General features: G+C 52.1%; 1 protein-coding gene across 1 annotated transcript in view; it reads right to left on the bottom strand.

Moving 5' to 3' along the window:
• The window catches only part of PAPPA2 (pappalysin 2), a 146,260-nt gene that overhangs the window by 35,141 nt on the left and 96,816 nt on the right, over nt 1-14,303 (bottom strand). Inside the window, exons 17-20 of the mRNA XM_075936896.2 lie at nt 14,006-14,174; nt 10,983-11,115; nt 8,695-8,804; nt 2,524-2,595 (exon numbers count right to left, since the gene is read on the bottom strand). Coding sequence (XP_075793011.2) covers nt 2,524-2,595; nt 8,695-8,804; nt 10,983-11,115; nt 14,006-14,174 — 484 coding nt within the window. The remainder of the gene's footprint in view (nt 1-2,523; nt 2,596-8,694; nt 8,805-10,982; nt 11,116-14,005; nt 14,175-14,303) is intronic.

Here is a 14,303-nt window from a genome sequence, read left to right on the forward strand (position 1 = left end):
CCCTTGACAAACATTGATTCATTGTCCCTACACTCGCCCTGTTGGTTGGGGGAGGGGGGAGAAGAGGTTTATGACCCACATATTACAAATGGGCTCAGGGGGGCAGAGAAATAGTAAGTTAGTTGCTTGTACTGCATGTCTATGGCAGACCCAGGATAGGAAATGGGGAATTCCTGCCTCCCAATCTTACATATGACCATCTAAAGCACTGCAGCTGACTGTCGGGACAGTCAGTGCATTATTAGCTATACACGAGGTGGACCCGGGGAGGAAACAGAACAGCCACCTATTGCATCGACAAAAGACTACAGTGAGGACCACCGATAGATCTTATTCCTTGTGGTGCTGCACAGGAGAATCATTCGGAATTTAAGCTGCCACTTGCCTCTGAGGTCTCTGTTGATAACTGGGGCTGGAGGCTGCTATCTTTGCACCCCTGTGAAGCCGCCTGCTGACGGCCCATCGGTCATGTTGCTCTACGTTCTCATGCAGCAAGCTCCTGCTGTCTGCACGCAATGGGGATGCGGAGGCAGGTGCCGCGAGGCCAAGGAATGCAAGTCGCAGGTGGGCTCCCATGCCCAAAATAATGCACTCCCCTCTGGCGTCGGTAGTTCAAAACCAGCGCTCTGTTGGTGCAAAGCGCAGCAGCTCTGCTCCATGGAACCAAGACAAGTTTCTGCCACCGCACTGCTTAGACGGGGTGGCGTCTTGAGAGCCACACGGGACGACACATTGCAGTGAATTGCAGCAAGCGGGGCAGAAAAACATCTGTCTACACCACTCGCACTGCAGTGCAAATAGGAGACCAAGCAGCCAGAGGCTGCGACAGAGAGATACACGTTACAGGCTGGGCCTGGCTAGAAGGGAGGATGGATTTCCGAGCTCTGCACACAGTTGGTGCGGGGCCTTGCACAGCAGCTTTCAGGGTCTCTGTGGTGCAGCCTGGATGTACCCGCTGGGGGGAAGGGTTCCAGGAAGGGAAATGTAGGTAAAAAGATTCCCTCCTACACGGCATGCAACTTGCCCTTCAGGGAGCACAAAAGAGTGAGTGGGGTGCCAGCCAGGAAACCTCCCCTGCTGAGCCAAGCCCAGCGGTTACAGTGTGGGCCGCAGAAAGGCGCCCGCTCAGCCCTCCGATGGTTTATGTGCCCGTGCTGCCAAGCAGCTGCCGTCGCACGTGGCGGGTTGGTGACGCCTCCTGACTACAGAGGTGCCCCCTTGGGGACTCTACAGTGTTCCCTGCTGGACTGTCTGAGCACAGGGAAATTCACAGCTGAAATTCACAGCCTCCCGCTGCAGAACTCGCGCCTCGTAGCAAAGCAGGCGCTGCCGGCTGGGTCACACCTGAGGTCCAGCTCTCCCAGCAGCTCCATGCCAACCGAGGCCCATACAAGATCCTTCAGAGAAAGATGCAAGCACCCTGCACTAGAGAGGTGGGGGATAATTCTCTCCCGCACACGCACAAACCGTTGCATCCTGACCTCTCCTCGCCAGAGACTGTCTTAAGCCCTGACACACGAGGCTCAGTGGCTCCTCCATACCATTTTCATTGCCTTTAGCTCTGATGACTCTGGACAGTCTTGGGAGCCATATCATTACCCAGTCCTTTATTGCTGCTAACACTGGGTGCGGAGGACTCATTCCCTTCAATGCAAAGCCCTGCCTGTATTCAGGCCTGTACTTCTCTGCTGAGACTGCCAGCAGCGAGTTAGGGGCTCCCTGGGAGATGGGCTGAAACCCGCAAACTCATTTCACAGAGACCACCCTGATACAGGAGCGGCACCCCCTTGCTACTCACCTGGACTGGCCACGGAGGGAGACCTCACAGTGACAGGCCCTGGATCCTTACGTTCCTCCTCAAAACTCACCCGTTGTATTAAACGGAGACACCGTGCAGTCAGGAGACGCACAGCAAGCACCAGACACCGTGATAAAACAACGCAAAGTTGCTCCCACTCTCAAGCTGCCTCCAACGAGGCAATGTGCTTTTACATTCCTTCAAGAGCTCTGCGCCGTGGCCAGTGGAAATACATTCCTGCCCGCCTCGTCGTATGGATGCAGAGGATAAAGGACAGCGAACACTGACAGGAAACTCCTTCCAGAACTTGAACTTCCAAGAAGTGTGAATAAATTCCGCCCCCCCACACACAGTCCCGCTTTGGGAAAGTTCCAGTCTGCCTCCCCACTCCGTAGGGCGTTCGCTCTAGCCGTGGCTCCGTTCACACTTCCCGTTGCTCGCCCGGGAGCAGAGTGGCAGGCTTGTAATCTCACGTCCCCCAAAGAGCTCAGCACAGGCAGGTCACTTATTCAAACGATTTGGGCTTCGCCCACCCAGGGACACGTCTAGCAACATCACGCTTGTCATCCTTCGCTTACGGAGAACACTCACCCTGGCCTCTCTGTTAATCCAGAAAACCCAGCTGCAGGCCATTCAAGCGCTCGCTGAGGAGAACTGGTCCCTCTCTTACGAGGGCCTGAGTCTGAAACTCCTGCCCGAAGCACTGTCCCCGCCACGGGGCTTACCTCACACGACTGGATGCAGTGAATGACTGTAGGGTCTGGGTGCCATTGCAGCCTGCCAGTGCACACAATGTTCTAAGGAGGAAAGAAGAGAAAGCGGGCGTCAGGTGATTCAAGAAAAGGGCAAAGCTACTGGAACTAGTATATCACCACGTCTGCCCTGCCAGAGGCCTTTCTGCACATCTGTACAACCCCGGATTCCACTTTCTCACCACCCCTCAGATCAGAGCTGGGCCACCTGCGGTCCGAAGGCCACACGCGACCACCAGGGTTCTATGTGCGGCATTTTGTTTGCTGTTACCCACACGCAGCCTTGCCAGATTCCACCCGTGTCCATCTGCGGCATTTTTTCCCTAGCAGTATTCCTAACGTGTGTGACGTAGTGGGGGTACCTTGCTGGTTGCTAGGCTTGGGTTGGGAGTGACCTCCACTGGCTGCTGGCTGCAGCACGGCCCAGCAGGGCAGGGGATGAGTCATTATGCAAGGGGGCTTCGAACCTGTCTGACCAGTTATCTCCAAGGGAGCGGAACAATGGGAAGAAGGGGAGTGGAGCCCTGGCTGGGGGCAGGGCTGGAAGTGAGTGGGTTAGTTTCTGTCTGGGAGCATGGAGGAGACAGCCTAGGGAAAGGGGCTGGAATTTAGGGGCCCAGTCTCCCCTATCTCAAGGGGGGCTGAGACATCCTAGACCTGCCCTGTAACCGGATTACATCTGTGCTGTGCTGTACCCTGGAGAAGCAATAAACACCCTCTATTCTACTGGCTGATGGAGTCTGTCCGTACCATTACGGGGGTACAGGAGACAGGAAAACCCCAACGTGCCGTCACAACGTGGCACGCACGTACAGCCAGGGCACATGACGGAGGGGCAGGCCAACTGCACCCAACATTGGCTGTGAGAGCTGGGCTCGCGCTGTGCATCCAGTCACAGCGCTGCAACGGTTCAGTCGCGCAGTGAGCAAAACTCCTCTGTCCCAGGAGAGCGTCCTGGCTGTGACACTCTTGCGGCCCACTGAGACGAAGGAGGGCCACTCTTATGGCCCACTCACTAGTCTGCGTTGCCCATGGCTGCCTGAGATCCTGTGTCACAGCCAACGCCTCCCAGTCGAGGAGGGCTGGATGGGGCCCTTCCATGCCTAGCAAAGTACCAGTGCTGCTGGATTTGGAGAGAACAGGGACGGTGGCTCAGCACCTTTGAACCACATGAGAGAAGAAGATAAAAGACCAGAAAGGAATTAAACTCTGCAGAGACACAGAGAGGTGCTGCAGGCCAGCACCGTGGTGGCTCAGTGCACTGGCTTGTGACACTCGGGTCTTCTCCTCCAGAGATGCTTGGCAAGGCCACTAGCGAGGCGGCCACAGAGAAGGTCTGGCTTCGGCACGCGTGGCTAATCAGCCAAACTCCCAGTAGGACTTTTACCCGCCTGACATAAACATACCTTGGACTAACGGTCTCTCACCCGTCGCCAGACTTTTGTCTCACTCCGCCCCCTCCCTCACTTCCTGCCTCTTCAGGCACCAGGGCAGGGTCCATCCCGAGGCTGCCGCACCCTGCGGCGTCTCCGAATTCCAGCGAGGACGGGGGCAGACCGCTGGCTGAGGGTGCTGGGCCCGTTCAGTTCCTTTCACCCAACGGCCAGGCCAAACGCTTCGGCAGCACACAGCCATTCAGCAACCCGATCAGACAAAGCAGTACTACCCCTTCGCCCCCTCTCACACCCTTCAGGTCGGGGTGTGAGGACAGAGAAGAGGCGTGACCTGCCCGAGGCAGAAGCGAGTCAGCAGCGCAGACAGAACTGGACCGTGACCCTACTAATTTGACCTGTGCCACTTGAAGTAAGGCGGCCGTTCTGGGCCCCAACCCGCCCTTTCCTGCTCCGTGGGGACGAGGGCCAACGCCGTGAGAGGAAAGCATGCGCGGCGGGAAGAAAGAACCGTCTCCCAGCAGGGAGGGAGGAAGGAGCAGAGGCGAAGGGAGCGAATAAAACAGTATGTTCCAGTGACCGGGGCCTGGCAAAGGAAACGACATTTTCTTTAAATAACCCCCCTTCCTTGGCTCCCCCACCCCCATTCAGGAGAGGCGATGGTGCTGGCGGAAGGAAAGCCAAAAGCCAGCATCCCACAGAGCTGAGCGATATAATCCTTCATACCCGAGGCCTCCTTCCAAGACCCACATGCCACAACCCTCCGCCAGCCCCCAACTGGACCCTTCCCAGGCCGGTGATTTGCAGCGAATCTGATTCAAGCTGATGCACAGGAATATCCACAGGCATGGAGTTCTGGTAACCCTGAGCCTCCCGCGGGCTCCCAGGAGGGGAGGAAGGTGGCTAGATGAGAAGAGGGTGCCGTCTCCTAATAATATTATTTGCTCCTCTTCCTCCTTCCCCCCCCCCGATTCATTTCAGTTTTATTTTAAGAATCGTTTCCCCTGGTGGAGCCGCTTTTGAATGTTATAATCCCAGGCACTTGAGCCTTTCGGCTGGAAAGCATAGGAGGGGGGAGGAGGGAGACAGGGCAATCGGGGGAGGGGAGACGCCACACTTCACGGCCATCAGGCCTTGGAAACCATCTGCAAGCTGTCAACAGGCGGAGCTGTCAACAGGTGAGAATGCCCCGAGACACTGGCGCTGCCAGGGGGTCTGCCGGGCATGAGCTGCTCTGGCCAGAGCTCCTGGCTCTACCTGGTGTTGTGGATTTGCTAATGAGAGTGCCCCAAGGGGGAGACTTCCCAAAGCACTTAAGGGAGTTAGACGCGCAAGTTCTATGGAAGAATCAGTGGGATTCATGCTCCTAACTCTCCTGGATTTCTGCAGCACCTTCCATTCCCCAAGAGCGCCCAGCAGTCCACGGACACTTCCTCGTCTCTGAGTCTTTGTACTGCGCATGAAGTTACACACAAACACCATGGCATGGGCATCATTCAAGGGGCAAACTCAAGCACTTGCAAGGTAGGAAATGCCCAAATCCAGGTTGCCTGTGCAATCCTGACTTGGCCCCCTTGGCCATGTGCTGTATGACTGGAGGATAGTTAATGAGATGCTAATTTTTATGCAGGGCTCTTGGGGGGATCCTGGCAATTACAAGCTAGTAAGTCTAACGTCAATACCAGGCACATTGGATGAAACTAAAAGAACAGACTTGTCAGACACATATATGAACATCATTTGCAGGGGAAGTGCCAACATGTTTTTTTATAGGAAATCACGCCTCACCCATCTACTGGAATTCTTTGAGGGAGAGGTCAACAAGCATGTGGACAAGGGGGATCCAGTGGATATAGTGTACCAAGATTTCCAGAAAATCTTCAACACGGCCCCTCACCAAACGACTTAAGCAAAGTGAGCTGTCATGGGATAAGAGGGAAGGTCTTAAAAGATAAGAGACAAAAGGTAGGAATAAATGGTCAGTTTTCAGAATGGAGAGAGGTAACCAGCGGTGCCCCCAGGGGTCTGTACTGAGACCAATCCTATGCAACATGTTCATAAGTGATCTGGAGAAAGGGATAAACAGTGAGGTGGCAAAATTTGCAGATGTCACAAAACTGTCAAAAGACTCACAAAACTGGGTGCGCGGGCAACAGAAATGCAGATGAAGTTCAATGCTGATACATGCAAAGTAATGCATGTTGGAAAACCTAATCTCAACTATAAATATAGAATGATGGGATATAAATTAGCTGTTACCACTCGAAAGAGAGAGATCTTGGCGTCATTGTGGATAGTTCTCTGAAAACATCCACTCAATGTGCAGTGGCAGTCAAAAAAGCAAATTGAATGTTGGGAAACATTAAGAGATTCATAATAAGACAGAAAATGCCATATTGCCTCTATATAAATCCATTGTATGCCCACGTCTTGAATGCTGCATGCAGATGTGGTTGCCTCATCTCAAAAAAGATGCACTAGAATTGAAAACGCTTCAGAAAAGGGCAACAGATATGATTAGGGATAAGAAACTGCTTACGTATGAGGAGAGGTTAATAAAACTGGGTCTTTTCATCTTCGAAAAGAGACAACTAAGTGGGGATATGACAAAGGTCTACAAGATCCTGACTGGTGGAGAGATGATAAATAAGGAAGTGTTATTTACTCCTTCTTATAATACAAGAAGTAGGGGGTCACCAAATGAAATTAACAGGCAGCAGGTTTAAAACAAACACAATAATTTCTTCATACAGTGCATAGCCTGTGGAACTCCTTGCCGGAGGATGTTGTGAAGGCCAGGACTTTAACAAGGTTTTAAAAAAACAAACATAAATTCATGAAGGCTATTTAGCCAAGATGGGCAAGGGTGTCCCTAGCCTCTGTTTGTCAGGGCTGGGAATGGGCAATAGAGGATGGTGGTGATTACCTCGGAAGCACCTGGCACTGGCCACTGTCAGAAGACAGGATACTGGGCGAGATGGACTTTGGTCTGACCTCGTAAGGGTGTTCTTATGTTCTTAAGCTTTTAATGACATGCCTCACTCCGTGTGTGGGATGGACAGCGTTCACTGGGGGAGCAACTAGCCAATATTTGGTTCTCTCCTCCTTGTTCAAGGGGTGACCCTCAGCCTTATTTACTGCATGCTACTCAAATGCTGCTCAGAAGACAGAATTATTAATATTCTCCTGGGCTTTTCTCCAGGTGTTCATCATCGTAGCTCAAGTGGCAAAGGTCTTTGGGGAGGGTCTAAAGGTTCCCGCTATGTGGTGTCTATTGATGGAATTTCTGGTTTTTTCCAGTTTGCACATCAGGGATGTACGGGGAGCAGGCACCAAGGGGAAGAAAGAGCCTGGACTGTCAGAAGTAGTAGGTTATTATCCTCTTTGTGAGACAGGCACAAAAGGGGCACACTTTGGCAGAAGGTTTCACAGCTTTTTGGTGATCACAGGGGAATGCTGAGGCTTTAGTTTCCTGTTTTCCAGCCCAGGTGCTTGAGAGGTACCAGTCCTCTCTCCTTCTCTACCCAACCAGCTCTTTATCCCAGTCATCCCGCCAGCGCCCTACCCAGCCACTCCCAGGTCCTCAGCTGATCTCATTCGTACCCAGTACCCCTCTGTCTCACACTCCCACATCCCCTATGTCCCTCTGTTCCAGCCCCCCTTTCATGTTCCTTATTGCACCCTACTCTTTCTGCCACCCTTCTCAGACTCTGTCCAGCTCTTGTCCCACTGTGCCATTTCACTCCAATGGTTTCCTCCTCTCCCAGGCTAGCTGGGTGCCAGGCAGAGGGTCACTAAGAGAGCAGGAGAAACAGGCTCTGTGGTCATAACTCCAGTGCTGACCCCACTGTAGCTGGAAGCAGCAGGGAGCAGCCACTGCCTGAAACGTCCAAGTTACAAGCCAGGGCGGAGCAGGACACATTTGGGTGGATTTTCACCCAGATGGCACACGGCCCGGCACCGACACAAAGGCCACCCCAAGCCAAATGTCAAGCATCTGCTCCAAAGCACTGGAGGGCTACAGCTCCTCCAGGAGACAGGTGCAATAATGGGTTTTAGCATGGGCAAAACACCATGTTTCCCTCTACTCATGTCTGGAAATGCCTGAGCCGCTAGTGACGCAACGGTCCAACACAGTTGGAAAATTTCACCCTGAATAGTTAAGGCTGGAAAAAGGGCTTTGTAACTGGATGTGTTGGGAGAGGTGACCTACAGGCAGCATTACCAGCCCTGCCTATAATGCACTGTGTCCCCTCCACAGCAGGGGTCTAAGGGGAAGCACCTAATTCAATATTAGGCATGTAAATAGGAGACTTGATTGTCCATGGTGCGGAGGCCGCAGCAGGTCCCAGGCAAAAGCCAGGTTGGCCTGGCCAAGCACAGCTCCGCAGTTATGTCTGATTGCCTGGATGCTGTAAGGTAGAACCCTCTTTCCCTCTGCTCCTTAGGGAGAGATGGATGCTCACTCGACGTACCCAGCTGGTCCACTCACTCTCCTCCCTAGAACGTTCATGTCTCTCTTCCTCCCTCCCCCAGTCTCTCTCCCTTCTTCCCACAGGGCTGTCTCTCTTTGTTCCAGTGCCAAGGGAGGTAAAGGGTGGGAGGAACCATGTAGCCTCACCTTCAGTGCCCAGAGTGTGCTGAAAGTGGCCCAGGGAGCTGGCTACAAATGGGATCCACATCTCAGGAAGCATTCTGCCTCAGTGTACCTCGATGAGAGACACATCCCCGCCACACACCACACCCCCTTTACCTGGACTCTGGTAGGTTCCAGGCGGTGATCCATAGTGTCAGCAGTAATGTTTTCGGGCAGCATCACTGGGTCGCTGGGGGGGATTACGCAGGCAGGCGTGCACACAGCACCTGAGATAGAAGAGACACAGGACTGGAGACTTGCCAATGGATCGTTCCACTTACAGGCTGCTCTCTGCAGCACTTTCTGTGGTTACAAGGGGCCTATGTCTAGGGGTAACTCGGAACTAAACTGACCCAGGAGAGACCTTCTATTTGCCGGTTCTGGGGACTGGTCTAGAGTTCCCTTCCAAAATCCCAGCTCGTCCTGGAAGAGTTCATCTCTTCTAGCCTTCTGGGAACTGCAGGAAGGATGGCTAAGCCTAGAACAGCACGGTGTTCTCCATAATCAATGGGCTATTAAATTAGGATCTCGGGATGGAATTGGCCACACGTACGGACTTACTGTCCTATGGCAGTACAATAAGGCCCGGCCCCTCAGAGCTCAAGTCTAAATGATTCATTATCTCAAAGCTAAAAAGTGAATTAGAATGGGGAAAAAAATGACCCCAGCCTACTATAAATCACTGGCATGTGGCAGATACACAGGTAAAAAGGGTCCGGATGTGACTCATGAGGAAATGCAGAATTGGCAAAGAATTAAGGTTCTGCACAGAATTTCCTTTCCCCCTGGCCTCAGAATTGGTGCTGCAGAGCTGCCGGCCACCACGAGGGGCCTCTGGACGCAGCAGAGCCCTGCTCCTCAGCTCGCAAAGAGAAGACAATGCCGGGAAGAGGGGAAGGAGGGTTCCCGGCAGCTGCAGGCCTCACACAGCCTGAAGGAAGGAGGCAGCAAGCCGCCAACTCCACACAAGCCCAGGACTGAGCATGAAGCTGTTTCTCCCTCTGGGTCCCTGGGCTCTGGAGGGGCAAGCAGTGTAAGTCGAGGGGTGGGGATCACGTAGCTGGACTCTGAGGGGAAGGATACGTGAGTGGCAGAGCTAGGCGGTATCCCTTGGGGGACATGGTGGTTCGGGTGTCTGTCCCTGCCCTGCTGGGCTCTGGTGGAGATGGGGCAGAGAAACCGGAAATGGATTGTCACAGGAGTTCTTTCACCTCTACTCCTGGCTGACATGCGTGGGTGTTAGTAGTTGCCGACAGGTATTTTGAACTAAATTACCAATGTCATTGAACTTGGCGTGGTTACAGAGTGCTGTTTTGACAAAACATGCCAAATTCTACAACGGTGGGAGCAAAACGGTTTGGCAGAAAGTTGTCCCCACAGTACACCGTCTGAGACTCCCACCGGCTCGGCTGCCTCACAAAATAGGTGACTGTGTGCATAGCCCCTGGCAGAAATGTAGGCACCTAGGGGACTCCCAAAACTCAAGGTGCCTAGGAACTGTAGGTGTCTACAGAGGTAGGTGGCAGCTGGGCAGGGTTTCTGAGGCTTGAACTTTTGAACTGAGGAGCCTAAAGTGGCAGTGTGATGCCTAAACTCCTTCCGCCCTGTGATCTCTGCATTTACATTTAATAAAGAATTTTCAAAAATCAAATTGCAGCTGTGCAAAATATTTCAAATGGAGCCTGCAGCCATGGGAAAATGCCTGGGTTTCATCACATGCCTCAACCTCACACCAGGCGCATCAGACGTTTTGCTCAACTTAAAGAGCCTTTTTCACCACCCTGGGCCCAGTTTTGGTCAGACCTGGGTGATTTACAGTGTTGCACGGAAAACGACTTGGGTTTTGCATTAACACTCCATTTAGATGCAAAGCCAAGTGAAATGTGGCAGCTCTGATGGAGTGTTTCTTTAAAGCGGGAGGGTTATAACCCCAAGTGGATTTAGACCAAAGAAAAAGTTTGTATGGATCCACGAAGACATGGCAGCAATCCAGCTCGTCCCTCTAGCAATTACCGCCATCACCACCACCCCGCCAGTAAAAAACCAACTGCAAAGGGCGGAGGAACACGGCAAACAGCCGTGCTCTGCCTCAGACCCATTCCTTCTCCTCGAGAAACGACACATCCTTCCCCCGAAGCCAGCATGAGGATTAAAGCCCTGTTGCTAATGTGGCCAGATGTTTTGTACATCCATAAACCACCCAACTGGCTTTGCTGTGCAGACAGGAGACAAAAAACAAGATGGAACTCGGTCATAAATTTGAACATTACTGAAGCAGCACAAGAGTCAGTGTGACCTTTCCCTTAGTCCTCGGGGCCTGTAATAAACCTGGCTGACTCAACCAACAGCCTGTGCCAAGAGAAGCGGGTTTGGATCAGAAATCAGCATCCTTCTTTTGCCCTTACCGATGCCATAGCCTTGTTCACACTTGTACTCCACTAAATTCAGCTCTGGTGGCGGTGGACAATTGCCTTGAAGGTTTTCACATAATTTAAACTCCTCCGTCCACAGGCCTTCTTTAGTGCAAAGGATAGGAACCTAGAATGCCAAGCAGAGAGGAAGCCACGTGACCGCACTGCCCAGCCAGTACAAAAGTCCCTGCGATGGCTTTTGCCTCTATTCCCTTTGCCCTAGCCACCAAGTATAACCTGCCTCCCAATGCAGCCCATTTCAATCAGGTCACCTTGTCCCCACTTCCCTCCATCTCACCACATTAAGTGCAGGGTGACCCTTCTCCCCCTCAACGCAAAGGCAAGTCGCCACCGACTACAGTCAGAGCGTTGCTGAATTGGGGAATCCAACCCATGGAGCCCAGTCCCACGTGCTTATCAAGCAAACTGCCACGGCGCAGTTTGATCTCGTCATAGGAAATTCACCACGCGCGTTTCAAGGTGACACTTGCAATAGTCCTACTATAACCTGCCCAGGGAGCTGCTTCTCACTGTGAGCTCGCCTCTGGCCAGAGACGGTGTCACAAAGCAGCGAGGGTTCTGCTAAGCGCTGCTAAAATACGAGCAATGCTCCCAGGGCATGCTTAGAGGGGACTTTTCAGCCGCTTCTAACCTTTTGTTTTACAGGGTATTAACCTTTCATGTAAAAACAAGCAGAACTATTGACAGTACAAATGATTTTCTTCCGTAAGTATTACTGCAAGAGCGCATGACTGTCACAGGGTGGGCTGGCCTTTTGGCGAGAAACCCATTAGCTGCCTCGCATGTGATGGCTTTGATTTCTTTTATTGGCCCTCTTGGTAACTCGCCCAAGCTACGTCTAGACTGGCATGATTTTCCGGGAATGCTTTTAACGGAAAAGTTTTCCGCTAAAAGCATTTTCGGAAAAGAACATCTAGATTGGCACGGACGCTTTTCCACAAAAGCACTTTTTGCGGAAAAGCGGCCGTGGCCAATCTAGACGCACTTTTGCGCAAAAAAGCCCCGATCGATATTTTCGCAATCGGGGCTTTTTTGCACAAAACAAATCTCAGCTGTCTACACTGGCCCTTTTGCGCAAAAGTTTTGCGCAAAAGGGACTTTTGCCCGAACAGGAGCAGCATAGTATTTCCGCAAGAAGCACTGATTTCTTACAGTAGAAAGTCAGTGCTTTTGCGGAAATTCAAGCGGCCAGTGGCAAGTTTTTCCGGAAAAGCGGCTGATTTTCCGGAAAAACTGGCCAGTCTAGACACAGCCCCAGGGATTATGGGTCTATGGCAGGAGTCAGTGGGGGAAGTTCAGTGACCTGTGATGCGCAGGAGGTCAGACTAGAGGATCATGATGGTCCCTTTGGGTCTTAAAGTCTACAAGAGCTCATGAGAACCATTGCATCACAAAGGCCTTGGCCACACACCTGAGATTTGCTGCAACTGGACGGGAAAGAAAATAATCCCAGGCCAGGTGCGTATAGACTAGCTGCAAAACCCAAATATACCAAAACAAAACAGCACAGAACCCAAAATCTGCAGAGCGGTGGCCAATGCTACCCCTGCTGTCATGAATCTGGCTGGCCCGCCCAGGGGAGCTGGCCTCAGCCCTACCTGAGCCTAGTTATTCATCTCCTGAGGATGGCTTTGAGGGCATGGAGCAGGAGATAGCAGGTCACCAGGCCTGCAGATGAAAAGCCAGTAAGCAGCTCAGAAAGCCTGTGTCTTCAAAACCATTCAAGTGAGTACGCTTTCATGAAGAACACTGGCAGAAAGCATTGCTAATCCCAGTACAAAGAAACACTCATGCAGTGGAAAAGGCGCTCCGTTAGCTGGACCTCAGCTTCAGAAAACCATTCTGAATGGTCACTGACAATACTGTTGAGTGTGGGCCCTGCCTAAGTCGAGTTAGCATGCGGCAAGGCAGAATGTGGATCTACAGCACGCTAGCTTGCCGCACACTAACTTCCGCGTGGACCCTCCGCCATCACACAAAAAGTTGCATCGTTTGCTCTGGATTGTCGATTAAACCCAAAATCTAGGTCATCCAATTAAAAGGCAGACCAGAGCCATGTGATTAGGGAGACCAACAGCAGCCAGGAAATGCTCCCAGTGTCCAGTGTGCATATAAATATAGGCAAAAAGTGCTTTGCAAATAAACTAATCTTTAAAATAAATGACGATGGCTTTGCAAATATTTGGGGAACAAAAGAGAGGCCTCAATTTGTTAAATACCTGTTGGGGTGAAATGTTGAATTAATTCATACCGAAATAATTGAATTATTCAGAATGAAATAATTCAGGCAGCTTGCATGCCTTGTTGGCTGGTGAATGCACGAGGCTCTGTTTGGAACGGACTAAGTTTTAGAAGAACAAAATTAGGACACAAACTTGCCGCCCAGTCTCCTAGACCAGGAGCCAAGGTATCCCAATTCAGCATTCTTAACCCAGTGGGCCCCTGTGGGTTGTTTATGCTCACATACTTATATGCACATGGGTCTACTCTAGGTCTCAGGAGTTGTCTTGATGCCCCTTCAAGCCGAGCACAGAAATCCAAATTTCATTTCAGCAAAGCCCTTATGCCCTTGAGCACCTGCTTAAGATCCATTGGAGCTTGAGTACTCTGCTGAATCAGGGCATATTTCAGGTTCTCCTCTGCTTTGGCTCCAGTTGCGCACCAAACACACAGATTTAACTTTAACCCACGGGAGTTGCACATGGCAAAGCGCTCACATGATTGAGGTCCTAAGCTTCTACTGAACCGACAAAGGGAAAAATTCTTCTAGCCACCCTCGAGACTCCAGTGCAAACATCTCTGGCGGGCCCCTGAGGAAATCCCACCTTCGATGCTGGATTTGTAATTCAGCAAATAAAGCCAGCACCGGACACGGACTATCCTTCGCAACGCATCGCGTTCGTCAGCCACGCGGCTTGCAGGCCAGCTCACATCCCGGGAGTCCTCCAGCTGGCGTGGGCTGCTCTTGCAGTCCCCTTTCAAGAAGTCACTCTTACCCTTTTGCTCTGAGGGTCGCAGCGGAGCACACACTGCGTGTCCAGCTCAAAGCCGTGGGTGCAGTTGTACATCCCCTCAAAGACAGGCGGGGGCGGCTCGCACAGCACTGGGATGCAGCTGCCTTCCTCCCAGACTCCCGTTTCCAGGCAGTGGATCTTCAACAGTTTCCTGGGGAACACACACACAGAGGGGGGTGACTGGACTGCATGTCTGGAGGACTACCCCAACGCCGCAAGGGCAAGCTGCCAAAGGGGGTGCTGTTAGCTCTGTGGCTTCGACTTTAGCCTTTTCCCCTGG

The sequence above is a fragment of the Pelodiscus sinensis genome, chromosome 9 (assembly GCF_052426305.1).
Source record: "Pelodiscus sinensis isolate ZL-2025 chromosome 9, ASM5242630v1, whole genome shotgun sequence".
NCBI classification, from domain to species: Eukaryota; Metazoa; Chordata; order Testudines; family Trionychidae; genus Pelodiscus; species Pelodiscus sinensis.